The 27249-nt window shown below is 46.6% G+C and overlaps 2 protein-coding genes across 24 annotated transcripts in view; one reads left to right on the top strand and one right to left on the bottom strand.

Annotated features, from left to right (window-relative positions):
* Positions 1 to 27249, bottom strand: part of TENM3 (teneurin transmembrane protein 3) — a 2371016-nt gene that overhangs the window by 1700310 nt on the left and 643457 nt on the right. The window lies entirely within an intron of this gene.
* Positions 1973 to 8659, top strand: LOC128326201 (uncharacterized). Of its 3 annotated transcripts, XM_053252642.1 has the most exons (3): positions 1973 to 3331; positions 5726 to 5776; positions 6779 to 8659. In XM_053252642.1, exons 1-3 carry the CDS (start codon positions 2914 to 2916, stop codon positions 7402 to 7404), a joined length of 1095 nt encoding a protein of 364 aa, XP_053108617.1. In that variant the 5' UTR covers positions 1973 to 2913; the 3' UTR covers positions 7405 to 8659. The 3 variants fall into 3 exon arrangements, with proteins under 3 accessions (XP_053108617.1, XP_053108615.1, XP_053108614.1); XM_053252640.1 differs by having other exon boundaries at positions 5726 to 8659; XM_053252639.1 differs by lacking the exon at positions 1973 to 3331 and having other exon boundaries at positions 3371 to 5776.

The raw sequence follows: 27249 nt of genomic DNA, 5'->3' as shown, positions 1-27249 counted from the left end.
GGCCTGCTCTGCTACCAGGGTGGGAGGGTGGGAAAAAACTCGGGCCGAACTGAAAAGGAAGGGCGGGGAGACGCCGATAACGGCCGTCAAGCCCCGCCCCTCCGGCCCGAGAACCAATCAGGCGTCTTCCTTGCCTGTTGCCGGGGCTGGGACAAATCGCCCTCCCCAGGCAACGGGCCAGAGGAGGGGCATTCTCTCCAAACCACAGACCTATTTGAACCTTGCCTTATTCCCTTTTCTAACTGTTGTATGACAGATTTTTCTGCACCTTATATTTTACTTTATTTCACCACACTACTACAAGACTCTATGCACTTCAATTTTTCCCCTTTTCTTCATCATCTCCTCTGTTTTTGCTCTATTTCTATCCCACATATCTCTCTTCGCCTTTGAGACCTGTGGCAACAGCACACACGACTTTCATTCTCCCAGCAATCCAGACACTGAAGGAATTTTAGACACATGAGGGCCATCAGCATTGCTGGCTGGCTGCTAACTCCATCTTTGAATTAAGGGAGAAGAAGAGGAAGCAATGCAAATGGAGACTGGAGCACCTCACTTTTGATGGAATGGGGCAAATCTCAGACATTTCAAAAAACATCCAATTAATTAATTCTTTTTTAAAACAACAACAACAACAACCATTTCCATAGAAAGATGTCAAAGGACTACAAACAATGGATATCTGGAATTTCCCTAAGGGTCTACAAATAGTCATAGAAGGCTGCAGCTGGCCTGCAGCCATTGTGTTGTGCAGACTTTGACTAGGGATAGGCATGTGGAAGCTTGCTTCCACATGTGTATATGGCGCCTAGCTAGACTGGGGCAATAATATAATGTCTATAAACAAGATTTACATTTGTAAGAGTCCTTACGCTGCAATATTTTATCATTTGCCTTGCAAAATATACTGCCTTGTTGACATGTAAGTATGCAATATTTTCAGGTGTTTCCAGTTACAAGAGCCATACACTGGAGTAACTGTGACTAGAAAGAGAATGCATGAACCCTGAGTTCCTAGGCTGAATTTATGTGAAGGTACAAAGAAGAAAAAGATTTGCAGTCTATGAAGCACAGTAGAGCTGGATGTGGTGTGTGTGTGTGGGGGGGGGGGAACAGTTGAAGCATCTTAGATCAGAGACTTACAAACAGCAATCTAATTTTAAAATTACTATCCAGTTAAAAATTCAGTTTTTACTCAGTTAATTTTTTTATGCAAAAGATGCATATAATAGATTATTAAAAACCTTTTAGTATCATGAATTTCCAGAACTCAGTGTTGTTACTCTTCTAACTAATCTTAACTTATGTTTAACTCATGGTCCATAACATCTGGAAACAAAATGTAGTGTTGCTGCTAATGATTTTTTATTTCAATTTTGTATGATTACATATAAAAATAGCCTCGTGGTCCTAAAATCAATTTATATTCTATAGAATGGGCGGTCTTACAACTATAATTTTTTTTTAAAAGCGAGATTTCAAACCTTCCCTTGCTCCATGAATGGATGTCTACAATTCAAAGTTGATATTAAAAGTTTACTACTGAGGAAAACATTTGTTGTAGAAGCTTATGGGGTGAGAATAAGATCATGGGAAAACGCTTTAAGCTATCCTTGCATGGATTCAAGTTGGACCTAAGAGAAGCAGCAATGAATGAATAAAAGGCAAAAACTGAGAACAAGAAAACATGACAAAGACAAACAAAGGGGAAAAGAAAAAAATGCACCTCAGAAAAACTAGAATCCTGGAGATAATCCTTTCTGAATTAAGGTTGCAATTGCAACAAATCATGACTGTGACATTTCTAGTAGCATGAGCTATTACCTGGTATTTCACTCTGTTCCAGCAATAGGAACAGATGCGGCAACAGTGCTGACTATTCAAGCTTACACTAAAGCAAGTTTAAGATGCTGGCATAATCCCATGTCACTGGCAGGAGGTGGAGCAGAAGAAGATGAGAAAAGCCAGCCGATCGCAGCCGCTCTAGGCTGCGCGGCTTGTTTGCCCTCAGCCCCACCCCCTGGAGCACGTGGCACTGGGAGCTAGCTCCCATTGGCCCGGCTCCGTCTCGGAGGCGGGGCTAGCAGCAGTGAACCGGCAGCAGGCCTGTGCCGGCTCAGTCCTTCCCTGACCGAGCAGAAGGAAGGACGTGCTGCTGCTCGGCTTCGGGGCCTCCACGTGGCTGGCTGGGTACCCGAATCGGAAGCCGGAGCAGGAGGCCCATGGGAGTGGAACGTCGGGGAGCAGTGCAGCGGCCCTTCGAGCGAGCAGCGGATTGGAGCGGCTGGGCGGCCAGGGCCTCTGTAGCCCGGCCGCCTGTGGTAACGGGCTCTGGGGGGATCACAGGAGAGGCTTTTAAGTCCTCCTCGGAACGGCCTTTGATCTTCGGGCCTCTCCACACAAGGGCTTCTAGGCCCCGGCAGGCCCAAGCTGCCCAGCATCGAGTGAGGGCAGCAGGCCGCCCCAGGCCCTCAGTAGGCCGCACCAGGCCTTCAGCGGGGGGGCAATTGACTAACCCGGTCATCTGGGGGAGGGTTGATTGGACGTTGGGGGTGTTGGCTTGAACTGTGTGAACCCCTTCAACCCAGGGCCCATTTAGGCCTTCTGCTAAGGGCGGCCTTTGCCTTTATTGTCGGGCCTGTAGGGCCTAACCCCCCCCCCACACACCCATTTTGGGGGCCTGCATTGACTAGGCCTCCCTGGTGGGCTCGTGGGCCTCCCCTGCCGGGCCTAAGCTTCATTTGGGGGCCTTTCAGTGGGGCTGGGCCTTACCACGGCTAGGTGGGGCAGGCGCTGTGACTCATAGGCCTTCCTTGCCAGCGTAGGCCTCAGTCAGCCTTGCGCCGGCCAGGTCACTCGTTTACGCACTTGAGGGCAGGGTACAGGCCCATAAGCTTCATCCTTTGGGACATGGGCCCTAAGAAAGCCCCAGTTAAGAAAGCCCCAGTTAAAAAGGGTGGGAAGGCTCCAGCCAAGAAGGGTGGCAAGCCAACGCGGCCACCTAAGAGGCCAAACGCACCCGCCGAATCCTCCTCCGACGATGAGGGCGATTTGGAACTGGGTGCCATCAGGGCGTTTATAGCACGGCTGCAGGCCCTTGAGAGGCAGCGCACCACTCTAGAGGGCGACGAGGCGGGCGGGGGGCCTTCGGGGGTGCCCCCACATGCAAAAAAGTCAAACAGGGCGGAAAAGAAGGCAAAACTAATGCAGGGCTTTGCTGACCGTCTAGCAGCTTTGGAGGCGGCGGCGGGAACTGCCCACGAGGAACCAGCGGGGATCACGACACAACCGGCGGACTCAGGACCAGGAGACGGCAGGGACGACAATGGTGAGTCCCCACAGGGGGCCTGGCCGTGGGGACTGCCCTTTAGTGCCCCCTACGGACCATACGGGTGGTTCCCAGGGCCAGTTAACTGGGCATCTCCACACGCCACCTGTAATCAGGTCTGGCAAGGGGGGAGCGCTGCTTTGCCCACCCAGGGGCCAACGGCACAGTTCAGCTCTGCTTGGCATACTGGGGATGGGCCCGTACCCTTGGGGGACCACCTCCTTCCAGCAGTTAAGGAACGGATTTGGAAAGGAGAGTGCATTGACGTGTTCCAATTGCTCTTCAAGGAGCCGGAGCCACTGGAGAAGGAGGGGTCCCAGGGGAAGGACAAGGAGAGGACAAAGCGGAAGCCCATTGAGCATAATTGGGCAAATTGGGTTTCGGGGTACACAATCTACATGGGTGTTCTGATGCAGAAATATCCAGAGCGGGGCCCCGCTCTTGTTAAGTATTTTGATATTATACACAGAGCCTTCATGGACTTTGCTGGTAATGCCTGGGAGCGCTACGACCAAGCGTTCCGCGAGCGCGCCTCCAGCAATGCGGTTATATCCTGGGAAAGGCAGCACCCCGAGTTATGGCTTCAGATTATGACACCCGCGAGGCCCTTGGTTGGCGAGCGCGCCGACAGCGGGCACCTCATTTCCAAAACACCGGCAGCGTCAGCGGCTTCGGCCTCAGGCGCACAGGGGGTTCAAGGTCCCCTGGTGTGCTGGGAATTTAACAAGAACGGGAAGTGTGCCCGCTCCCCGTGCAAGTACCGGCATGACTGTGGCTTCTGCGGTGGGCGGCACGCCAGTATCTACTGCCAGCGGGCCAAAGCCCTTAGGGGAAAAGGGGGATACCAAGGCCCGGGAGGGGCAAAGGGCCCAGCAGCCACGGCTGGAAAAGGGCCCCAGCCCAATTAAAATCCCGGTGCTCCGGAGGCTGCTGCGTGACTACCCCAACAGGGAGCGCGCACGCTATATTGAGGACGGTTTTGTGAAGGGGTTTAGGATTCCGTGCCAATCCAGGAGGGTCCATAGTTTTGCACGCAACCTAAAATCGGTTAGGGGGATGGAACACATAGTAGCGAAAAAGATAGCCAAGGAGGTGTCTCTGGGGAGGGTGCTGGGCCCCTTTGACAGGCTGCCACTGCCAACATTGCGGGTATCCCCTTTGGGCGTGGTCCCTAAGAAGGCGCCGGGAGAGTATAGGCTTATCCACCACCTGTCCTACCCAAGGGGCGACTCGGTTAACGATGGGATACCGGCGGACCTTTGCTCAGTACGGTATACATCGTTTGATGAGGCTGTGGCCATGATCAGGGGCTGCGGGCCTCGGGCACTGATGGCGAAGTGCGACATTGAATCCGCCTTCCGCCTCCTGCCCGTGCACCCTGATGACTTTGACCTTTTGGGCTTCGCATTTAAAGGGGGATTTTACATCGACAGAGCCCTCCCCATGGGATGCTTGGTCTCCTGTGCGGCCTTTGAGGCTTTCAGCTCTATGCTGGAATGGGCACTGCGCCGGAGGGCGGGGCTACGCTCCTCCGCTCACTATTTAGATGACTTTATTTTCGGAGGAAGGGAGGGCTCTGGCCAATGCCTACACTTACTGCGCTCATTCAGGGCACTCTGCGGGGATCTGGGGGTGCCACTGGCTAAGGACAAGACAGAGGGCCCGACCACGAAGCTTACATTTCTGGGGATAGAGCTGGACACGGTGGGACAGCTCTCACGCCTCCCCGGGGACAAGCTCAGCATCATGAGGGAATTGCTCAGGGAATGCAGAGAGGCTAGGAAGGTAACGCTACGCAAATTGCAATCGCTGGTTGGCCACCTGAACTTCGCTTGCAGGGTGGTGGCTCCAGGCCGCCCCTTTCTAAGGCGCCTGTGTGACGCCATGGTGGGGTGTAATCGACCCCATTTCCTCATTAGGGTGTCTACCGCCATGAGGGAGGATATGGGGCTCTGGCTCAGGTTCCTGGAGTCCTTTAATGGGGTGTCATTCTGGCGTTCTTCCCAGCTGCTCGAGGCCGACTTCCAGGTTCAGTCAGACGCCGCGGGCGGCCTTGGGTTCGGCCTGTACCTGAGAGGGCGCTGGTGCGCGGAACGATGGCCGGGCAGCTGGTCGGAACGGGGAATCACAAGGGATCTCACCTTCCTCGAACTCTTCCCCATTGTGGTGGCGGTGCACATTTGGGCCGAGTCCTTCAAGGACTCGGTCGTGCGTTTCTGGTGCGATAATTTGGCCGTGGTTCAGATTATTAATAGCCAGACTTCCAAATCACAGAGGGTGATGGGGCTGGTGCGGGCCCTGGTTCTAACATGCCTTCGCCATAACACGCTCTTCACCGCCCAGCATGTTCCAGGGGTGCAGAATGAGGTGGCAGATGCCCTGTCTCGCTTCCAGATGCAGCGCTTCCGGAAGCTGGCACCTGGAGCCGCCAAGGAGCCCGAGCAGGTGCCCGAATGGTTGTGGAACCTTGGGATGTAGAGGCGTTTAGGGCCATCCAAGCCTCCATAGCGCCCAGGACACGGGTTGCCTACGACAAAAGGGTCAGGGCCTTTCTGCAGTTTAGAGCTCAGGTAGGATTGGTCCATGTGTGGCCTGTGCCGCCGGAACAGCTGATGCAGTACCTGGTGCACCTCCGTGCCCAGGGGCTGGCGGTGAGCACCATGGCCGGCCATTTGGCTGCGCTGGCTTTCTTTGGGAAAGCAAGGGGCCTCCCCGACCATTCTGGGGACTTCAGGGTCCGGCGCATGCTGGAGGGCTGGGCGAGGGAGACGCCCGTGCAACCTGACCGACGTAGGCCGGTCACCCCAGAGGCGCTGCAGCTGGCACTGCGGCAACTTGCTGGGGTTTGTGCGTCTCCTTATGAGGAGGTCCTGTTCAGGGCGGCAGCCTTGGTTGCTTTCTTCGGGGCCTTTAGGGTTGGAGAGATGTTCCCCAGGAGCAGGCGCGGCCCCACGAGTAGGGTACTTCAATTCAGTGACCTCACCGTGGGTGCTTCCCGGGTGGTACTGCACCTTAGGTTTTCAAAAACAGATCAGAGAGGCAAGGGGCAGAGTGTCGCGCTGCATGCCGCTGGCGACCCGGGCTTGTGCCCAGTCCGTGCACTGGAGGACTACACGGAGGCCAGGGGTTCAGCTATGGGGTGCCTCTTTATCCACGCTAATGGGCGCCACGTGACCCAATTCCAGTTTTGGGCGGTGATGAGGAGAGCCTTTGTGGCGGCGGGGGTGCCTACCCAGGATCTGGCCCCCCACTCCTTTCGGATTGGGGCGGCTTCCATGGCTGCTCGGATGGGTTATTCGGGCCCGGAAATCCGGCGGCTGGGCAGGTGGCGGTCAGCGGCTTACCGCCGATACGTGCGGTAGATGGGCGCATAAATTCTGCCCCACCCCACCCCCACCCACGAACCATTTATTTGTGCCACTCCTAACGCTTTCTCCTCTTGCGCAGGGCCTCAGTCGGCTGGGCCGAGGGCGGCCGGGCAGCGCGCAAGAGTCCTCATACTGGGCCATTCCTTCATTTTCTGGGCACGCAAGTGGGCGCAGAGCGCCGACCCTGGAACCCAGCTTGGTTTGGGGCGTTGGGCCACTGTGGAGTGGCTTGGCCGGCGGGGCATGCGGAGGGCCCAGTTCCTGCCGATGCTGCACGAGTTCCTGGAAGGGAATCCTGTCCCGGATGTCCTGCTGCTGCATTTTGGAGGCAACGACCTGGTGGACCAGTCTGGCATTTCGCTCTCAAGACAGATTGCCCAGGACCTGGTGGTCGCCCTCTCCTGGTGCCCGGGGCTGGTGGTCATCTGGTCTGACATCACTCAGCGGCGAGTCTGGAGGGGGGCGGTGAAGCAGAACAAGGTAGATAGGGCTAGGCGCGGGGTGAACGCGGCCATGGCGCGCTTCATCGCCTCAAAGGGGGGTGGGTGCATCCCACACAACGACATCGCGTTCTCGCTCCCCCAGTTATTCAGGGGTGATGGGGTGCACTTGTCCCCCCTTGGTATGAGGTATTTCTTAGACGATCTGCGGCTGGGGTTGGCAACAGTGCTGTTAGGCCTGTGGGGTGGCGGGGCGTCAAGCTAGGCTGACGCCCGCTGTGGCGGGCACAGTGCGGAGGTGAGCGGCTGATGCGGTGCGGCACCTTAGGTAAGCTTTAGCTGTAAGGTGGAGGGGCAGATCCCTTGAGGCTTTACAGATCAGGGATGCTGCCTTGCTCCCACCTCCCTGCAACCGACACCCTTCCGTATGGCTTTACAGCGTCGGACAGGTGATGTAAATTGCAGGGTCCTGACCTTAGGTCGGCAACGAAGGGCGCCCCCTTCTGGAAGGTGGGCCGCCTGGAGCCGAGGTGTCTGTGCCATGAGATTCTAGGGCGGGGGTGGCCACGTGGTGCCCCCCCCATCCGAGCCCGCACTGTTGCTGCTCTGAATGCCAACCCCAGCTGCCGTGCCTGTGCAGGCACTGTCTTAAAACCTTGTACCCCTAATAAAGTGACCAGTTCCTCCATAATACTTCTGTGTCCGTGTCTCCTTGGGTCTGGGTGCAAGCCAGCCGATCGCAGCCGCTCTAGGCTGCGCGGCTTGTTTGCCCTCAGCCCCACCCCCTGGAGCACGTGGCACTGGGAGCTAGCTCCCATTGGCCCGGCTCCGTCTCGGAGGCGGGGCTAGCAGCAGTGAACCGGCAGCAGGCCTGTGCCGGCTCAGTCCTTCCCTGACCGAGCACCCTCCCTCCCTCCCTCTGGCATAGGTTGGGCTTTGCTGGTCGCCGTTTGGGGCCGGGCAGGAATTTTTTGGGTATACGCTTGATTGGCCTTAGCGTGCACCTTTTTTCGCCTGCCTCAACCTATACCAGTTAGTAGCAAGGTTGCTTAGCAGGATTGATTAGTTAGCCAGGGAATAGCTTGTGGTCACTTTTACCACGGGGTTAGCGGGCACAGTGCGGAGGTGAGCGGCTGATGCGGTGCGGCACCTTAGGTAAGCTTTAGCTGTAAGGTGGAGGGGCAGATCCCTTGAGGCTTTACAGATCAGGGATGCTGCCTTGCTCCCACCTCCCTGCAACCGACACCCTTCCGTATGGCTTTACAGCGTCGGACAGGTGATGTAAATTGCAGGGTCCTGACCTTAGGTCGGCAACGAAGGGCGCCCCCTTCTGGAAGGTGGGCCGCCTGGAGCCGAGGTGTCTGTGCCATGAGATTCTAGGGCGGGGGTGGCCACGTGGTGCCCCCCCCATCCGAGCCCGCACTGTTGCTGCTCTGAATGCCAACCCCAGCTGCCGTGCCTGTGCAGGCACTGTCTTAAAACCTTGTACCCCTAATAAAGTGACCAGTTCCTCCATAATACTTCTGTGTCCGTGTCTCCTTGGGTCTGGGTGCAAAGGAAGCAAAAGAGGGGTCCATCCAATTATCACTTGTATGAGTCCAGTAATGTCAACTTATAATGTAACCCTCCACCCTGCATACTTTGACTTGGGCCTTGACAAATTTTCTTGGGATCTAAATTTTAGAAGCCAGACAATGGAGACTTTTAAAAAAAATCTCCCCCACCCCACAAACAGATAAACAATTAAACTAATATGAAAAAAAGATCCATAAAAAAATAAGTTCACAAGCTATCAAATCTGCACATGCTAAAAAAAAGGTAATTTTAGACAATGTGGATATATATATATATATATACAACTTTATGTATGTTTTGTTTATCCCATTAGATCAAGAACCCATTTGATCCATAGACAAAGACAGATTTACAATTGTATTAAAACAACAATAATAATAATGAACAACTTTGTTAGCCACCCCATAACAAACTGTTGTCCGGATGGCTCACAACACAACATTAAACATCCAATAAAATCACACAACACATTAAATCATAACTGACCAAAAAGGGGGGGGGGATAAAATACAAAATACTATACAAATCAAATGTAAAACACTTTAAAAATCAGTTAAAAAATAAAATTTAAAAATAAAAACTACAAAAATTACAAAAAATCAATAATGTGCAGTCTATCAGGTCTCCTATAGTTAATCTTACTTCTGTCAATAAAATTTAAAAATGGTAACCATGTTACTAGAAAAGTGTCGATATTATTCAGATTTAAAGTTATCTTCATACATCCTGAGCCACCTAATGGCACAGTGGGGAAGTAGCTTGCCTAGGGAGCAAGAGGTTGCTGGTTCGAATCCCTGCTGGTATGTTTCCTAGACTGGCAAATACACATATTGGGCAACAACAATATAAGAAGATGCTGGAAGGCATCATCTGAAAGGCATACTGCATGGGCGATGGCAATGGTAAACCTCTCCTGTATTCTACCAAAGAAAAGCACATGACTCTGTGGTCGCCAGGAGTCAACATCAATTCGACGGCACAACTTTAACTTTACTTTTCATACATTCTAACAATCTGTATTGCATCCAGCATGTAGCTAGGGGAGTGGCTCATGTTAACCTCTCTCCGCAGTGGCCCCTCATGCACACCAGCCACACCCCATGCATGTCAGCACCCAGAAGGGTCTATGTAGCCCTCTGGAGCTCACTTCCCAGCTGGCTCAAAGTGAGGGAAAGAATCAGGAAAACAGCCGGCCAACAATGAGGTCAGTAGGGAATGAGACCGGCCGTAGATCGGATGGAGGGTGAGGGGTGAGTTGGGTGTCTCATGTTCTTTGAACCCATCTGCCCAATTATAGCTCCACCCCTGATTGCACTAAAAGATCCCATATATTTTTTCAAACCAAGTTCTAATAGGAGGCTTTTTGATCTTCTAGTTCCTTGCTATAACAAGTTTTGTTACTGTTACCAGCTGCATAATTAAGCATTTTATACTTTAAATTTAGTTGTAATTGAATATTGATTATAGATGGACATTCAACAAAATTACTGGACTTAGGAATGGACCTTGTGGAGGGGGAAGGCAGGTAGATTTATCTATATTCCTTTTACAAGTAACATACTTAGAACAGAAACAGGACTGCCTGGGACAAATTAAGATCTTATGCAATAATTCTACCTCTGGTATCCTAATCTAGGCACCACAGTTAAATTCTAGGCAGGATGGCTCCTTGGCACCTGGGATTTTAAAAATCCTGTTTAGTTTCTTTAGGGCCCTTTGTTTAATCTCCTGACATTTCCTTACATTCTCCTTACATTGCCTGATTTGTATTTATAGCCAGACATGGCAAGATGGCATATATGCATATTCATTATAGCACAAACACCCTGTAGACATTGTTCCAATCCATGGGATTAATGGGACCTAGTGTTAGTTTTTTAGTGTACTCAGAAGACCAGGCAACCCATTTGTCCTTTATGTTCTAGAGCTTCTAAATCCTGTCTACAGCACTGGCTTCCCACTGTCTCGGGGATCTCAATATTTCAAATTATGACGGTGCTTGTCCCTCCCTCCATCTGTGAGTGAGATGCCACACTTTGTTGGGCTGTCCTGCTTGGGCACGGGAACTGCCTACAGTAAACAGGGAACTCTGGATCTTGTTGTTCTTGAGGAACTGGTGTCACATATGGTGGCATGCTAACATTTGCCTCACAAGCTACAAGTGCCAGAGTTTTCTCTTTCTCTCTTCTACAGGAGGGTATCAGGAAAACAGCTGACCAACAATGAGGTCAGTAGGGTATGCACTGACAGTTCACTGTTCAGAATGGTGCTTGCTCAGCTCCAATAGATATTTTAACATCTTGCAAGATAAGAACATAGGAACAGAGGAAGCTGACATATACTGAGTACGCTCATAGGCCAATCCCGTTCAGTATAGTCTACAAAGACTGGTAGCGGCTTTTCTAAGGTTGCAGGCAGAAATCTCTCTCAGACGTATCTTGGAGATGCTAGGAAGCAAAGATCTGGAAACACCCATATAGATACAGATAAATAATTCTGCATAAATATTCTCAAGTATGATCTACAATTTAACCTGAATTTCTGTCCTTGTTGACCAGGCCCAGGTAAAGTATCTCCTACCCAATTTTGGGGCCCTTTTGGCAAGCTATACTGAATATTGAATATGAATATGCTGAACTCATGTTGCCAGCCACACACTCAATTTGGTCTTTTGTTTGGATCAGGGGGATGTTTCGTGGGTGGGGGATCCGGTGGTTTCCCCAATGTCATGGATGGACCAATACCTGGTTAAGGTTGGTTTCACAGATGCAACCAAGCCCTGCAGGGGTGGTTAAGACCATCTATAAAGATGGTCCACACAAGATGGCTGCTGGACCCAGCAGGATTCCAAAAAGACTTGGAGGATTTTAATGTTGGTCCTGCCAGTGATTCTGTTGATGCCCTGATGAGAACCTGGAATAGGGAACCCACCAGTGCAGTAGACATGATCGCTCCTAAGTGTCCCTTCTGACCTGGTTTAAAAGTGGCCCTTCGAATACAGAGGAGCTGTGGGGACTGGAACACAAGTGGAGGAGAACTCAGCTCGAAATAGAAAGGACACAGCATAGAGCCCATATGAAGGTTTATGAGGAAGTGGTGTGTGCAGCTAAAACACAATTCTGGTCTGCACGCATTGCTTCTGCAGGTTTGCATTCAGCAGAGCTGTCCCAGGTTGTGAAGAGTTTGGTTCAGGCTCCTTCAATTTCAAACCAATCTCTGGAGACTTTGTTCTGCTGTGGTGCTTTTAATGGATTCTTTGAAGACAAAATCTCTTGTATTTGGGCTGACTTGGACTCCACTGTTTCTGCAGAGTCTATTAGGGAGGTGTCCAGTGATCCCTCTTGCAGACTGGATCATTTTCAATCTGTGATGCCCAAGGATGTGGACACGCTGCTTGGGGCAGTGTGGCCTACCACTAGTTCTCCATATCCTCACCTGACTTGGCTGCTTCTATCTATCATGGAAATTGTTGGAGATGGCCTAGTTAATACCATTAACTCATCGATGAGGGAGGGTAGGATGCCTCCTTGTTGGAAGGAGGCAATGATTAGACCACTTCTTAAGAAGCCTTCCCTAGATCCCTCAGTGATGGACAGTTATAGGCTGGTCTCCAATCTCTCATGGTTGGGTAAGGTGATTGAGAGAGTGGTGGCTAACCAGCTCCAGGTGGTTTTGGAGGAAATCGATTATCTAGACCCATTTCAAACTGGCTTTAGGGCAGGCTATGGGGTTGAGTCTGCCTTGGTTGGCCTGATGGATGACCTTTACTGGGGAATCAACAGAGGGAGTGTGACTCTGTTGGTTCTTTTGGATCTCTCGGTGGCATTCGATATTATCGACCATGGTATCCTTCTGGATCGCCTGGGGGAGTTGGGGATAGGAGACACTGCTTTGCAGTGGTTCTGCTCCTATCTCTCAGGCAGATTCCAGATGGTGGAGCTTGGTGATGGTTGCTCTTCAAAATGGGAGCTATTATATGGAGTCCCTCAGGGCTCCATTCTGTCACCAATGCTTTTTAACATCTACATGAAACTGCTTGGTGAGGTCATCAGGGGATTGGTGAAAAATCTATTTCTCTTTATCATCATCATCATCATCATCATGATGATGAAATGGCATTCCAGTCCCTGATTTTCGAGAGATTCAGAGTTCTAGGAGCCGTGAAAGGGCCTTTTCAGTTGCTGCCCCACTTCTTTGGAACTCTCTTCCCCTTCAGATTCGTCAAGCCCCTTCCTTACTGATCTTCAGATCTCTATTGAAGACTTTTCTTTTTCGCCAGGCTTTTGCCCTGTAGTTTACTTTATTTGTTTTCTGTTAGCTACTTTAGTTTTTAATTTAGAATGCAATCTTTAATGTTGCCTTATTTACAGGTTTTTGTACCCCGCCCGGAGTCTTTGGAGTGGGTGGTATATTAAATGTTTCTAATAAATAAATAAATAAATAAATAAATAAATAAATTCACTCCCTAAATGCATGTCTTCGGGCTGTAATGGGCAGAATGAGGAATAACAAATTGAAGCTGAATCCAAGCAAGATGGAGGTGCTCATTGTGGGGGATTGGAATTTGAGGGATGAGTTAGAGCTTCCTGTGCTAGATGGGGTTACACTTCCCCAGAAGGAACAGGTGCGCAGCTTGAGAGTGCCCTTGGATCCAGGTCTCACCTTGGTATCTCAGATGGAGGCTATGGCCAGTAGTGCTTTCCAACAACTTTGGCTGATTTGACAGCTGTGTCCATTCCTTGAAGAAACAATTTCAAAACAGTGGTGCATCAGCTTGTAACGTCCAGGCTTGACCATTGCAATGCACTCTACCAGGGGCTGCCTTTGTACATAGTTTGGGAGCTTTAGTTAGTTCAAAATGTGGCAGCCAGACTGATCTCTGGGTAACCCATAGAGACCATATTATGCCTGTTTTGAAACAGTTGCACTGGCTGCTGATATATTTCTGGGCAAAAGAAAAAGTGCTGTTTATGACTTGTAAAGCCCTGAACAGCTTGGGTCCAGGCTACCTTAGAGAGCAGCTTCTGTATTATCCCCACCACATGCTTAGGTCATCTGGAAAGTCTCCAGTTACCACCAGTATGTCTGGTGGTGACTCAAAACCGGGCCTTTTCTGTAGCTGCTCCTGGTCTATGGAATGCACTCTTGGCAGATATGCACTCCTGGCAGTTTAGGCTCATTGTTGGCCTTTAAGAGAGCCCTGAAAATTTATTTGTTTGGCCTGGCCTTCCAAGGTTTTTAAATTGTTTGGGGGTATTTTAACTGGTTTTGAATTGTTTTAAATTTGTTTTATATATTGTTTTAAGTAATGTGTTTTGTAGGCGTTTGTTTTATGTGTTTTTAAATTTGTTGTGCACCTCCCGAGCCTTTCGATGGTGCAGTCTATAAATGTAACAAATAAATAAATAAATACTCCTTATGCATCAAACTACTGTCAAAACTGAGAAGTGCTCTGACAACATCCTGAATACTAATTGGGGCCACCAGAGTCTTCTTTTGTTGAACAGGCCCAGCCCCATTTCTATATTTTTATATGTGATTCAGCCATTCTCAGTCGATGTGATCTCCTTCCCCTTTGTGAGGGAAGAATTTTGGAAATCAGGTTTCCTTGACTGAACATCCCATTACATTATTTACAAGGTTGGAGGATGGAAGGAAGGAAAGAACTCTTGCTCTCCCACCACAAAAAAGACACTTACTGGTCCAGTAGATGTTTGAACAGGGTATATATTCTTTGGCATATTAAGGCACTATGGTTTTAATTGATTGATTGATTGATTATTAAGTGCTATCAAGTCAGTGTTGACTCCTAGCGACCACATAGATAGATTTATTTTGTCTATTCATGTGGTTTTCTTGGTAAAATACAGTAGTGGTTTACCATTGCCTTCTCCTGCACAGTATGAAATGATGCCTTTGTCGTTGTCACTGAAGTGATTGTCTACCTCCAGCAGCTTCCTATATCGCTGCTGCCCAATATAATTGCCTGCTTGCTTTAGCTGGGCAGATGGGCAGTATGATTTTAATACTCCTGACCAATTGTTTCACAATTGTAGGATTGCCTCATCTTGAAGAATTGGCAACATCTGAAGGCCTATTCTTATGACCTGTTGATGACTAGTTTGCCTGGTCTGTGTGGTTGTGATGCAGCTTCAAGCACTTTGTCTCATGTTACAGGGAATCCATGTAACTATCTCATTTCCACTATTCCCCAAAATATAGAAAGGAAAATTCAAGTTACACATCCTCTGTCTGCACTTTCATAGTAATGTACGAACTTGCACTAAAGTATTGTTGCAGCTTGCTTTAGAGGTCAGTGTGAACCGTGAATGGGATAATTAAAGTGTATGGGATAACGTATATATTTTACTGGATATTTTGTTCAGTGAGTTATATTTGGTTTTGCTTTAAAAGCTTTGTTACCATCCTTCTAAATAAATAAATGCACAAGGATTGAGTAATCAGTTTTGCAGCTGTGAGTGTGACATCAATGACTAACTTGCAAAAATAACATAAACATCTACTTAATTTTAGGTGCTTCTTAGCAATGCAGCAATTCAGTGAAAGCTGCTAAAGGAAAGAGAGTTATTACTTTGACCACACAATTAGTGAATTTGGTGACTCAAATGCAACATCTGGGTTAAGAGTGGCAAGTGTCATGATCCCCAGAGTTCTTAAATGTCAGCATGACTCTTGGTGGTTATGTTTGAATTGATCTTTGAAGAGCCTCACTTTGTGAGACAGAATAAGGAAGTAGGCATTTTAGAAACAAAAGCACAGTCTTTTATTGCATAAACTCAGATTTACCATTTTATTGTAATGGTTAGCAATGGGGGAGAAAACACAAAGCTGATCTAATTATTGCCTTATCATCACACAGTGCCATTCTGAATGATAAATGGCTCACATAATATAAGGAAGAAGCAGAATATGACATTTGTGGGGGATGGTAAATATAGATGCAGCACTTTCCAAACAGAGCTGAAGATTATGTTTTCTACTTGTTCAAAGTGGGAATTTCCCTCTGCTAAATGTTCAACATCTCTAGAATAATTGCAATCATCTTACATCATTTCCCACTCTGCATTATTGCATTTGCCTATATTTGGTATTCATTGCTGAATGATTAGTGAATCACTCTCCAAGGTGCTTTTTGTGGCAGATTTATTTAAATTTATTGAGCTCTTCAACATCCAACTAACAGCAACTACAATAAGCTCTTTGAAAATGCTACTTTCCTTTCTCATAACTAAAAGAGGACAGCATATGAAGAATAACAAAACTACCAGTTATGAAAAGGATTAGGAGAACCCTATGTCAAAATGGACAAAGAAAAGCTGGTATTATGTTATAAAAATAATGACTTTTCTGTCTCTTGGGCAAGGAGGAATAACTTTTCCGCCACATAATAAATTTATTAACCTTCCCGACCTCATCATTCCCACCTTAACTGAGATACAGCATCAAAGACAAGAACATCTGTTTGACAGCAGCATTTTCAAATTCAAGCAGCTTGTTAACAGACACAGTTGCTACAGTCACTCTGAAAGTTACTGCATCAGCACCACCTTGTGGCAAATTCGAAAAATGGCTCTATCTAATTGCATGGCACAGTTAATAGCAGTTGCTGGATGCAAAGGTGTTCACTATTATACATTCACTAGAGTTGATATTTAAAGAGGTTCACCTTTTGAGCTCAGATGCACAAATCATTGAAATATAATGTGTAAAATTCTAGATAATACAGAATTTATAATGATTTTCATACAGGCCTCATCCCATTCGCCATATATAGCTTCATCCACTTATATTAAGAAGATTAAGAAAGAACATAAGAATTTTGTTGCTTGATCCAACAAAGGTTCATCTAGTCCAGTATTCTCTTTCTAAGTATGACTAGCTAGATGACTCTTCAATGCCCTCACACACAGTATGGGTGAACTGAACTCATTTATTTACAGTCAATGACCAAATAAACAGTATGGGTGATGATTTTCATCTGTTTTATTGCAGCATGGGATAGCTATTGTATTTGAATATAAATTGAAAATATTTAATTTAGCTATATATTTTAATAATCTTTGCCCTCAATAAATGTGTCTAATCCACATATGTTTATCCATGTGGCCTAATCTGTTTCCTGTCCAATTCTTTTACTTCTCTCCTGAATCAGTAACCTGCTGGTTCACTTTTAGAATTTGATTTAGGATATGGGTCAGCAACCTATCCTAAATCATGGTGGTTTGGATGTGGGTCCCAAAAGTGGTATGCAAAATGATGTTGAGTGGCACACACACTGCTAGGAAAACTAGCGACTATGATGCCCACTGTCTGCCTCTGGATGGGGAGTGGAGGTCTCTCTGACTGTGCTAGCTGACTGGCTCGCTCTCTCTTGAATGCCCACACTCTAAAAAGTGAACATGCATGTGTGAGAGTCAGTCAGCTGACACAGCAAGAAAGGCAAAGAGACTCTCTAGCCATGGTCCAAGTGGCTGTCACATTATGGAACAAACATGAATATTTCAATTGATCAAGATGGATGTGTCAGCAAATTAGAACAAACATTGCAGCTTCTATACATGGAGTGAAAAGTTCAATTATCTTGAATTAAAACAACACATAGATCTAGAGGAGGAGAAACCATGGACTATATGAGTGAGCAAGGAGGTTCAGGTTGAGATCTCAGAAGAAAGATGGCTAAGGAGATGGAGTAGAAAGTGGAATGAGAGTCAGTTAACGAGTATGGTTGGGGCTAAGGAAGAAGGGCAAAAGAGGAATGGAAGGTTAGAAAAACTTGGATCAGAAGCAGATTGGTATAAGGTAGGGATGTGCAAACTGGTTTGATATCAGTTATACCTTAAATCGTCCGGGTTGGGTGGTCTTTGGCCTTTCCTGGGCCTTCACTACAGCCATTTTGGAGGCTGTCGCACATGTGCAATGGACCTCTGTATGGCTGGGTCATGACGCAGGCCATGCAGAGGCCCATTGCGCATGTGTGGTGGACTCCAAAATGGCCACTGCAATGAGGGAAAGGCCTGGAAAGGGTCAAAGACCACCTGAACCAGGTGATTTAAGGCATAACAGAGGCCAAAGAGGGGAAGGGGGAATCATCACACGGCCTCAGCGAAGCCCCCGGAGGAATACGTAATTTTTTTTAAAATGGAGTTGAGAAAAGGAAGGCCCAACAGAAAATTGCCATGAGGCAAGTAGGCTGAAGTTGGGGACTTGAGTGGAACGAGATCTCAAAGGCAGAGGAATAAAGATATGTGGGAGAGGCAGCTAAATGCTATAACATAGAGGACTGAGAAGTAACTACTCCAAGCTGAATATAGAGATTAGAGAAAAGATGTTAACAGGGAGGTGAAGTTTGGAAACAGTTAAGTAGAATAGGATTGGTCCCAAATACCCCCAATTTGCTAATTTCATAGACAGGCTGCAAACGTGTGTGAGAAAGCATTTCAGTGAATTTTGGAATGGCAAAAGGGAGGGTGCCTGGCATGACAGTCTTCCTGGGGGCTGCTGATGGGCACAAATTTTATTTTTTTACCCCACATGTAAACATGAGATTGTTAAGAGATTTTAGGTAAACAATCTCTAACCTAAAATAATAGGGCTTTTGAAGACAAATTCAATTGTAACCACTGTGCATGGCATGTTTGTTTTTGAAGATAACAAAGTGCAGATGTCCTATCTGAATGACACTATGCCATTATTTAACATCATTCTAGGGGCTTTGGAATAATAAGAAGTTGTTCTAGTAAGAACTAATCAGCCTACTTTCCTTTTACTGCACCTCCAACTGGAATAAATTTGGTTCAAATCGAGGTTCACAAGTTAGATCTATTGCACCTCAAAAGTTTATGTGTCTGCCATCTTGAATTGGTTGCATGACTGTCACAATCTAGGCCATTGAGGTGTTTCTATGTGTCCCTACAGCTGTAGGAAATTTGGTTAAAATCAGTTAAGCGATTCACAAGTTAGCCCATTTGCACCTCAAATGTTTATGTGTCTACCATCTTGAATCAGGGTGGATGGCATCATCACACACCATGCCATTTGGGCATCCCTATGTGTCCCTACAGCTGTAGCAAATTTGGTTCAAATCGGTTAAGTAGTTCACAAGTTAGCCCACTTGTGTCTCAAAAGTTTAGGCATCTGCCATCTTGGATCAGGGTGGATAACATCATCACAAATTACATTGTTGAGGTGTCCCTATGTGTCCCTACAGTTGTACCTGATTTGGTTCATATTGGTCCAAGCATTGCGAAGTTGATGGGGGGGACACATGGACACACACAGAGAATGCTGGGTGATCTCATAAGCCTTCTGGAAAGTAGGCTAAAAAAGTGGTAGGTGCAAGTTAAGCCAGTGAGTTTTGCCCCCACCTCAATATTACCTCCCACTAAAATTGGTGGAGGAGTCTCATCTTTCACAGTCCCAATGAGTGGAAAGTTCTCCTTTGACAACTTTTGACTCAGCTCTACATCAAGAACACAGAAAATATGACAAATATTTATACATTGTTTACATATGTTTACACAGAGAAATATACCTAAACAAATAAATAAAATGGGTCCCTGTCCCCAAAGGGCTCACAATCTAAAAAGGAAACATAAGATAGACAACAGCCACTGGAGGGGTGCTGTGCTGGGGATTGATAGGGCCAAAGATGAGAGTGGTGTGAATGAAATAGACATGCTTATTTGAATGTTAACATATTTCTTTAGCAAGACCTATTTGCTTTTCTGAATACTACAGTTCAAGATATACCATATTATGTAATACACAACAACATGAATTTTGCATCTATATTTTTCTCAGCATATTTTTATACTACACGGATATTAAAAATAGCTATAACTACTTAACTGGTTTATTCATCTTTTTCTAATAATATCAAAAGATTACTGTTCACACCAGCAGGATTAAAGGGCCCAAGTTATTGTTCTTTGTTATGAGACTACTAATGCATGGGCTTTTTATAGGGGGATGTTTAATAAAAGTCTGCATGTGGGGGGAAATAGTCAGTGTGGGTTTTACAGTTCCTCTCATCTTCGTGACTGACTACTCTTTCCTGATGTATTCCTTTTGTTTATAGCAAATCAGTCTGCCCTCCTTTTTTAGGAACCACAAAACATAACAAAAAACTCAATGAATGCTTCAAAAGAAAAACTGATAGAGAGAAAAATAATCAAGTATAGTTATAACCACAAGATTTTTATGTCTGACCATTCCAAATCCTTAGGTCCACCAAATGCTTTTGCAAGAACTGCAGATGTTGACAAAGGTTGCCAAAATACAGGCTTCTATAAAATAAGGAAGCAGCAAATTCTGGAGCTGGAGAATACTGAGATTTTTTTTTAATAGGTCTGTTAGAAATCTGCTTCTTATTTAAAACTGGGCATGGAAAAAGAAGAAAATAATATTTCTTCCCGGTTTGGATGTTGTAAGTCACAGATATCAGGTTTGCTGAATATGGAACAGCTGTTTTGATAGGAAAATCAGCAGCAGACCATAGCAGACTAGTGTACTTCAGCAGCGTCCTCACATCAGGAGAAAATTATGAGCCAGAAACATAGAAAGGTAGGCCCATCTAAATCACAATGCAATTATTTCTAGCAACATGGGTGACATTTAAAATTGGCCATTATCCTTCACAGTTGGGAGTGTTTTTTAGACTACGAAAAGAGTATTAGTCAATGCATTAGAATAACTCCCCAAAATATTCTCTTCAATTATAATTATTGCATTGGCAAGTATTCTTTTCAAAGTCTAGTTTAAGTCTTTTTGGAATCTAATGGGACAAAAGCTTCAAGAACTTTCTTTGAATATTCCAGGTACAAATCCATACAAATAACTCCCTTGAAATAATCATACTTGCACCCTATTGTGTTCTAATGTCTGAACACAAATATGCACCTTGGACGCAATTCATCACTGAACTGTGATTAAGCACACTGAACTCAGTGAACAAAAGTGTGCTTAACTCTGAGCTGGGCTGTGACCTTGTTCTTGAATTAATTTGGTAATTAGCAAAACAAAAATGGATCCTTACAGCACCTGTTGACGAAGAAAGGACATTACAGACTCAATAGCTACTTAGTAACAGTTCCATTGACAGTTGGTAACAGTTCCATACCTATGTGTCAGACATCCAGAGAGATCAAAGTCACCATTAATAATGTTTCTTTTTTAATTATTTAAAACTGCTTTTAAGAAAACAGTTATAAGTTTCAGATTCCAGTAACTATAGTTTTGGGCAATAAAACAATATACTGCAACTGTTAGACTGGGTCAGCAAACAACAGCTCAAGTGCAAACTCATGAAAATGTACTTTGCATTTTATGTTTATTCTGCCTAATTTTCCAAGCTCTATTCCACATGGATGGATTAGATCTTTTCTAAAACATTTCCCTAAGCTATTTAGGCTCTAAAACAAATCAAGTCATAAAACTACTGATCAGCTTCTTTGTTTAAAGTTAGCTTCAAATACTTATCAAGCATAAAAGAGCTTGCAATAAAAAATTTCCAGTGGTAAAACAACATTTGTTTCCCCTAGGACAGCATCATTTCAGGAGATTTTCTTTCTTTCTTTATTTGAGACAACAGTGTCATTTAGAAGGACATCTGTATGTATTTGTTGCTCTCTAATTTTGCTATAGCCAAATTACAACGTTTTATGGAAATTTATATATTCATATGTAAAATAAAGATGCAACTGGATCTGTAACTGTCCAGGTATTCTATTTTGTTACCGCGTAAAATCATTCTGTCTCATTTATCCAAGTCCTTTTCCAGTTCCACTGCAAACAGGCACCATTATCAGAACACCCAGTGTTTATCTAATTAAAGTCTTTTGTATCCCACTTATCATTTCAGTCTTGTAATTCATTCTGAAGGACTGCAATCCTTCCTTGCCCTTTAGTATCACTTATTATGTCTATTTTCTGCCTACTCTGTATTATTAAACCCAGGTGGGGCTTTTTTATATATATTTCTCTATCTTGATGTTGTAAAGTTCAACTGCAATGAAAGGGACAATAAGATATTTTCATAAATGTAAGATAATTTAAAAAGTGGGGGGGAAAGTGGGGAATTACAGGGTGTAAAGAACCTTTTATTACTTACATACAAATGTATGTTATATATCTATGCGTAATAGAAATGCTTTTCATTTCTCTTTAATTGTAAATGATCAATGGCCATTTCTCAAAGGATTAGGAAGCAACAGGCTGTTCTCATGTGCAGCCTAACCCAGGCAAGGGATGCCCAGCCTGGGTTAGGCTGCATGTGAGAACCCTGGAGCGGAGGGAGGCCAGTGGCAGCCTGGGTTCTGCTACCACGGCGGTCTCCCTCGCTCCACCCCCTGTGTCTGACATCAGACACAGGGAGCATTCAGCCATGCCCCCGCATCTGATGTCAGACGCAGGGAGGTGGTGGTTTAGCTCCCAAATGGGACTGCACAGCCCCGTTTGGGAGCTAAATCAGCCAGCACTGCATTTGCAGCGTAGCCAGGAGCGGCTTTCCTTGCATTGAAAGGCAGGAAGAGTCACTCCGGCCACACTGCAAATGCAGCGCCAGCCAATTTAGCTAAAAAATGGGGCCACATGGCCCCATTTAGGAGCTAAATCACACACCCTGCACCTGACATAAGATGTGGGGGGCATGTCTGGGCACGAGGTGCTGCCCCCAAAGGGTGGCAGCCCAGGTTCTTTGAACCCATCCATTCGATAGTGGCTCCGCCCCATGAGGACCATTGGGATCGGGCCCAATGCCATCGTGGCAGCGATGCCTTTTGCCCTAGTAGTAGATCTGCCTTCCTTAATGTTCATCTGCCAGCATCAACTCTGGCTCTAGCCAGTCCTTGAATTTCCCATGAATGTGCCTGGCATACACCTTGCTGATGGTGTTGAGCAGGCTGATGGGCCTATAATTGGCAGGAACATCCCTTTGTCCTTTTTTAAATATGGGGGTGATGATCGCCCACCCCCAATCCTTGGGGATGCGGCCCTGGCAGTCAATATGAGTAAATAACGAGGCCAGGACTGGGGGTCTTCTGCCTATCGTAACTCCTAAAACATTTTTTTTTTGCTACTATAATGAGTTTTCTACTTACACTAGCTATGAGTTATCACATTCACTAGTCTTCCAAATTGGAAAATGGTAGCAAAATAATTAATGCAACTGAGCACAACTAACCAAGTTAATCTTGTACCTACATAGTCCAGAAACACATACAGATGTCAAGATGGTTCTGCACATGCATACGTGCGCGTACATGCGCGCGCGCACACACACACACACACTATTGCAGGCCATAGGTCTACATAGTAGTCTAGGTCTATTGCAAATCTTAGACTTCTATGCAGTTTGGGGAATAATTTCAAAACATCTGACTAGATACATGTGAAAAGAGAGAATTGCAGGCGAAGACAGAACTTTCTTGAGTTTGTTTTTCAGTATCTCCCATTGCCAGAGAAACAATCTGCTTTACTTATTTATTTTTCATAAAAATGAACTGAGACTTGCTTCTTTGACATTGGGAACTGCTATGTTCAAGAAAAATTTCAGCTGCAAATGTATGTTTTAAATTGTTTTAATGTATAAATTTATTTTTGATTGTGTTTTTATTGTGAACCACCCAGAGACGCAGGTTTTGGGCAGTATAGGAATTTGAGATAGATAGATAGATAGATAGATAGATAGATAGATAGATAGATAGATAGATAGATAGACAGATAAAATGTGCAGACCTTCCCCATGTATGCATATCCAAAAATGCATTTAAACCCTTGCACTTTTGACCAGGGGTGGATTAAGCTTTTTGCTATAGGCAAAAAGGCTTTTGCTGCCCTTTTACCTTAAACAAAAAAAAGTTTGTCTTTTTAAAATAAGGTAAAAGCGGGGGGGGGGGTCTTTCTCCTCACCCACTCCACCCTTGCTGCAGCTGCCCACAGAGAGGGACATCAAAATTTGATGAGGAGCAAAATTTGCTGCTCAGATTTTGCCGCCATAGGCAAATGCCTACTCTGCCTCTCTATTAATCTACCACTGCTTTGAAATCAACCCCAGGGGGTAAGGGCAAGCCCTTACCCTCTACCTGAAGGCTCCTCAGAGGCATCGGGTGGGTCACTGTGCGAAATAGAATGCTGTACTTGATAGGCCTTGAGCCTGATCCAGCAGGGCCATTCTTATGTAAGACTGCCAGCTTAACCAAGTGCTGAACTATCTTGTTTATTAAGATTTATAGCAAGTGCCTCTAAACCATGGAAATCAAAGGAAAGTCATATCAATATAAGACAAAACTGGGCACTTATACAATTGTAAAGCATAAAATTGTGTGTGTGTGGGGGGGGTCCCCTTTGGATGCCTCTCAGTACCTCTTCCCAAATTACATCTTTCGATTTATAAATCACACTTCAAGCTGTACAGAAAAGAATGAATAGCTGTGCAACAAAATTGCTTAAAGTCACTCTGTTGTCTAACAGGTATGTCCAATTATAAAACAACTTTTATGGTGTATTATGTTAATAGTTTTAGCATGGGAGAATGAGGGGGCCCTCAATTTTATTATTTCTAGTAATAAATATCCATAGTAGCAGTATTCGTGCCAAACAATTTCTGTATCAATCCAACCTGTTGTGCTATTCATTTTGTACAATAAACTCGGGGAAAGAAGTGTTCTTCATATGCCAAAAGTAGTTTTTCCCAATAATTCATTCTATTCAAAGAGCTTTCAAAACATATTTTTAGTTAAGAAATGTAACAATTATTAAAACATCTTGAATGCCTTAGCTACAACTATTATACTATGATTTTTGTAATATCAAAACTCAATAAAGAGAATTCAGTTTCACAGATACACTGCTTCTCTCTCTGCCTTTATTTCTTTACATACGTATAATCTTCACTGTAGCATATCATCCAATTTGTTGTTCCCATTCTTTGCTATCTTTTATAGTTGATATATAAACTCCTGCTGTTAGTTTTAAGGATAATCAGAGACAAATCATCAGGTGGCCTTCTCAACTTAAATAATACAGTTGGAAATACTGAAACAAATTATAGAAATGTTTTGTTTACAGAGTGAATGAAATGGAGAAATCCTGCCAATCTGATCTTCATGAGAAGGAGTGCTCAACTAAGACAGCATCAGCAATATATTAAAGGAGTAGATGGACATGAGTGCTTGAAATTCAAAGTTAAAATTAATTTATTTATTTGATTGGTAAATGTGTATACCACCCACTACCGAAGTCTCTAGGCGGTTTACAGTATAAAACAAACCAAGAATAAAACAAACCAATAATTTAACTGTTAAAACATTTAAACAGATTAAAATACCCATAAAAACACAAACTAACTAAAAAGCTTGGCTGAAGAGATGTGTCTTAAGTTATTCCCTAAAAGTCAACAGGGATGGATCAATTCTAATCTCAGCAGGAGTGCATTCACAGTCCTGGGGTAACTACAGAGAAGGTATCCCTTTCATTTGCCACAGACAAGCTGACAGCACCCTTAGACAAGCCTCCCCTGAATATCTTAATAGGTGGTAGGGTTCATAACAAAGGAGTTATCTTAAATACCATGGGCCCAAGCAGTTAAGGGCTTTATAGATAACTAGCCAACCCCGCACAGAGTATCTGTGTGCTTTTTGGGTCAAGTGAATCCTCCTCTCCCCACCTTCTATCCCAGTCCCCCCTGCCTGTCCCCTGCCTTCTGCCCCAGTCCCCCCTGCCCTCCCCCCACCTTCTATCCCAGTCCCCCCTGCCCGTCCCCTGCCTTCTGCCCCAGTCCCCCCTGCCCTCCCCCCACCTTCTGCCCCAGTCCCCCCTGCCCTCCCCCCACCTTCTATCCCAGTCCCCCCTGCCCGTCCCCTGCCTTCTGCCCCAGTCCCCCCTGCCCTCCCCCCACCTTCTGCCCTAGTCCCCCCTGCCCTCCCCCCACCTTCTATCCCAGTCCCCCCTGCCCGTCCCCTGCCTTCTGCCTCAGTCCCCCTGCCCTCCCCCCACCTTCTGCCCCAGTCCCCCCTGCCCTCCCCCCACCTTCTATCCCAGTCCCCCCTGCCTGTCCCCTGCCTTCTGCCCCAGTCCCCCCTGCCCTCCCCCCACCTTCTGCCCCAGTCCCCCCTGCCCTCCCCCCACCTTCTATCCCAGTCCCCCCTGCCCGTCCCCTGCCTTCTGCCCCAGTCCCCCTGCCCTCCCCCCACCTTCTGCCCCAGTCCCCCCTGCCCTCCCCCCACCTTCTGCCCCAGTCCCCCCTGCCCTCCCCCACCTTCTGCCCCAGTCCCCCCTGCCCTCCCCCCACCTTCTATCCCAGTCCTCCCTGCCCGTCCCCTGCCTTCTGCCCCAGTCCCCCCTGCCCTCCCCCCACCTTCTGCCCCAGTCCCCCCTGCCCTCCCCCCACCTTCTATCCCAGTCCCCCCTGCCCGTCCCCTGCCTTCTGCCCCAGTCCCCCCAGTCCCCCCTGCCCTCCCCCCACCTTCTGCCCCAGTCCCCCCTGCCCTCCCCCCACCTTCTATCCCAGTCCCCCCTGCCCGTCCCCTGCCTTCTGCCCCAGTCCCCCCTGCCCTCCCCCCACCTTCTGCCCCAGTCCCCCGCCCACCCCGCCTTCTGCCCCAGTCCCCCTGCCCGCCCCCCGCCTTCTGCCCCAGTCACCCCTGCCCTCCCCCACCTTCTGCCCCAGTCCCCCTGCCCTCCCCCGCCTTCTGGCCCAGTCTCCCCATCTCTCCTGCCATCCCCATCTGGAACAAGAGAACAGGAATACAGCAAAAAACCAAACAACCCCAAAAACCTTTTCACAAGGTCTCCTTGCAGGTAAGCCGCCGCAGCAAGCTGGAACATAGCCAGCTCAAGAGCTTACCTTCTGCCTCCCTCCAGATTTATTTCTGTTATGGCCCAAGTCTGTAAGCCCCTTGGTTGGTGGAAGACACAGAAGTTCAGGGGATGAGTCAAGGTGGGAAGTGCTAGCTGCATCAGATCTACATCCTCCATCATTACCAGAAGAGGTGGTCTTGCCTTCCTTCTAGGACTTGGACAATTCCTCCTAGGACTCGGAGAACAAGGCTGACCAGTCCTCAACCTTGTTGGAGTCACCACCTATGGAACAGAGCCCCAGGATTCTTGTTGGGGTACCAGTGCTAGAAACTGATTTATAGGCTCAGTTGGGATCTGATTCTGTGAAAGCTGCATCCTTCTGTCCCCTGGTGGATGCCCTACAAATGGCCCTCAGAACTCTCCGAGTCTGAATGCTGCTAACTTGGTCTGTTGCTCTGTCAGTTTCCAGCCCCAAACGGTTCCACTTCGACTACTGACCTTGAATTCCTGGAACTCAGTTAACTACTGCCAGGAACCGGAGAATGTCATAGGGGTGTGTGTGTGTGTGTGTGTGTGTGTGTGTGTGTGACCATACATAGCTCCCTACTATATATATATATATATATATCTTGCTGTATTACAATGGATTGACATACATGTAACAAAGGAAGCAATCCATCAGTAGCTTATCACTGATCCCAAACTATCCATGAAAATG

This window comes from Hemicordylus capensis, chromosome 5 (assembly GCF_027244095.1).
Source record: "Hemicordylus capensis ecotype Gifberg chromosome 5, rHemCap1.1.pri, whole genome shotgun sequence".
In the NCBI taxonomy this organism is placed as follows: Eukaryota; Metazoa; Chordata; class Lepidosauria; order Squamata; family Cordylidae; genus Hemicordylus; species Hemicordylus capensis.
The sequence above is the reverse complement of the archived record's forward strand: the minus strand, read 5'-3'. Positions and strand labels throughout refer to the sequence as shown.

Coding starts and splice junctions, on each gene's coding strand:
- LOC128326201 (XM_053252639.1), top strand. CDS start 4,097: ATGACTGTGGCTTCTGCGGTGGGCGGCACGCCAGTATCTACTGCCAGC. Junction 5,777..6,778: donor CCGCCAAGGAGCCCGAGCAG/GTGCCCGAATGG, acceptor CCTCTTGCGCAG/GGCCTCAGTCGGCTGGGCCG.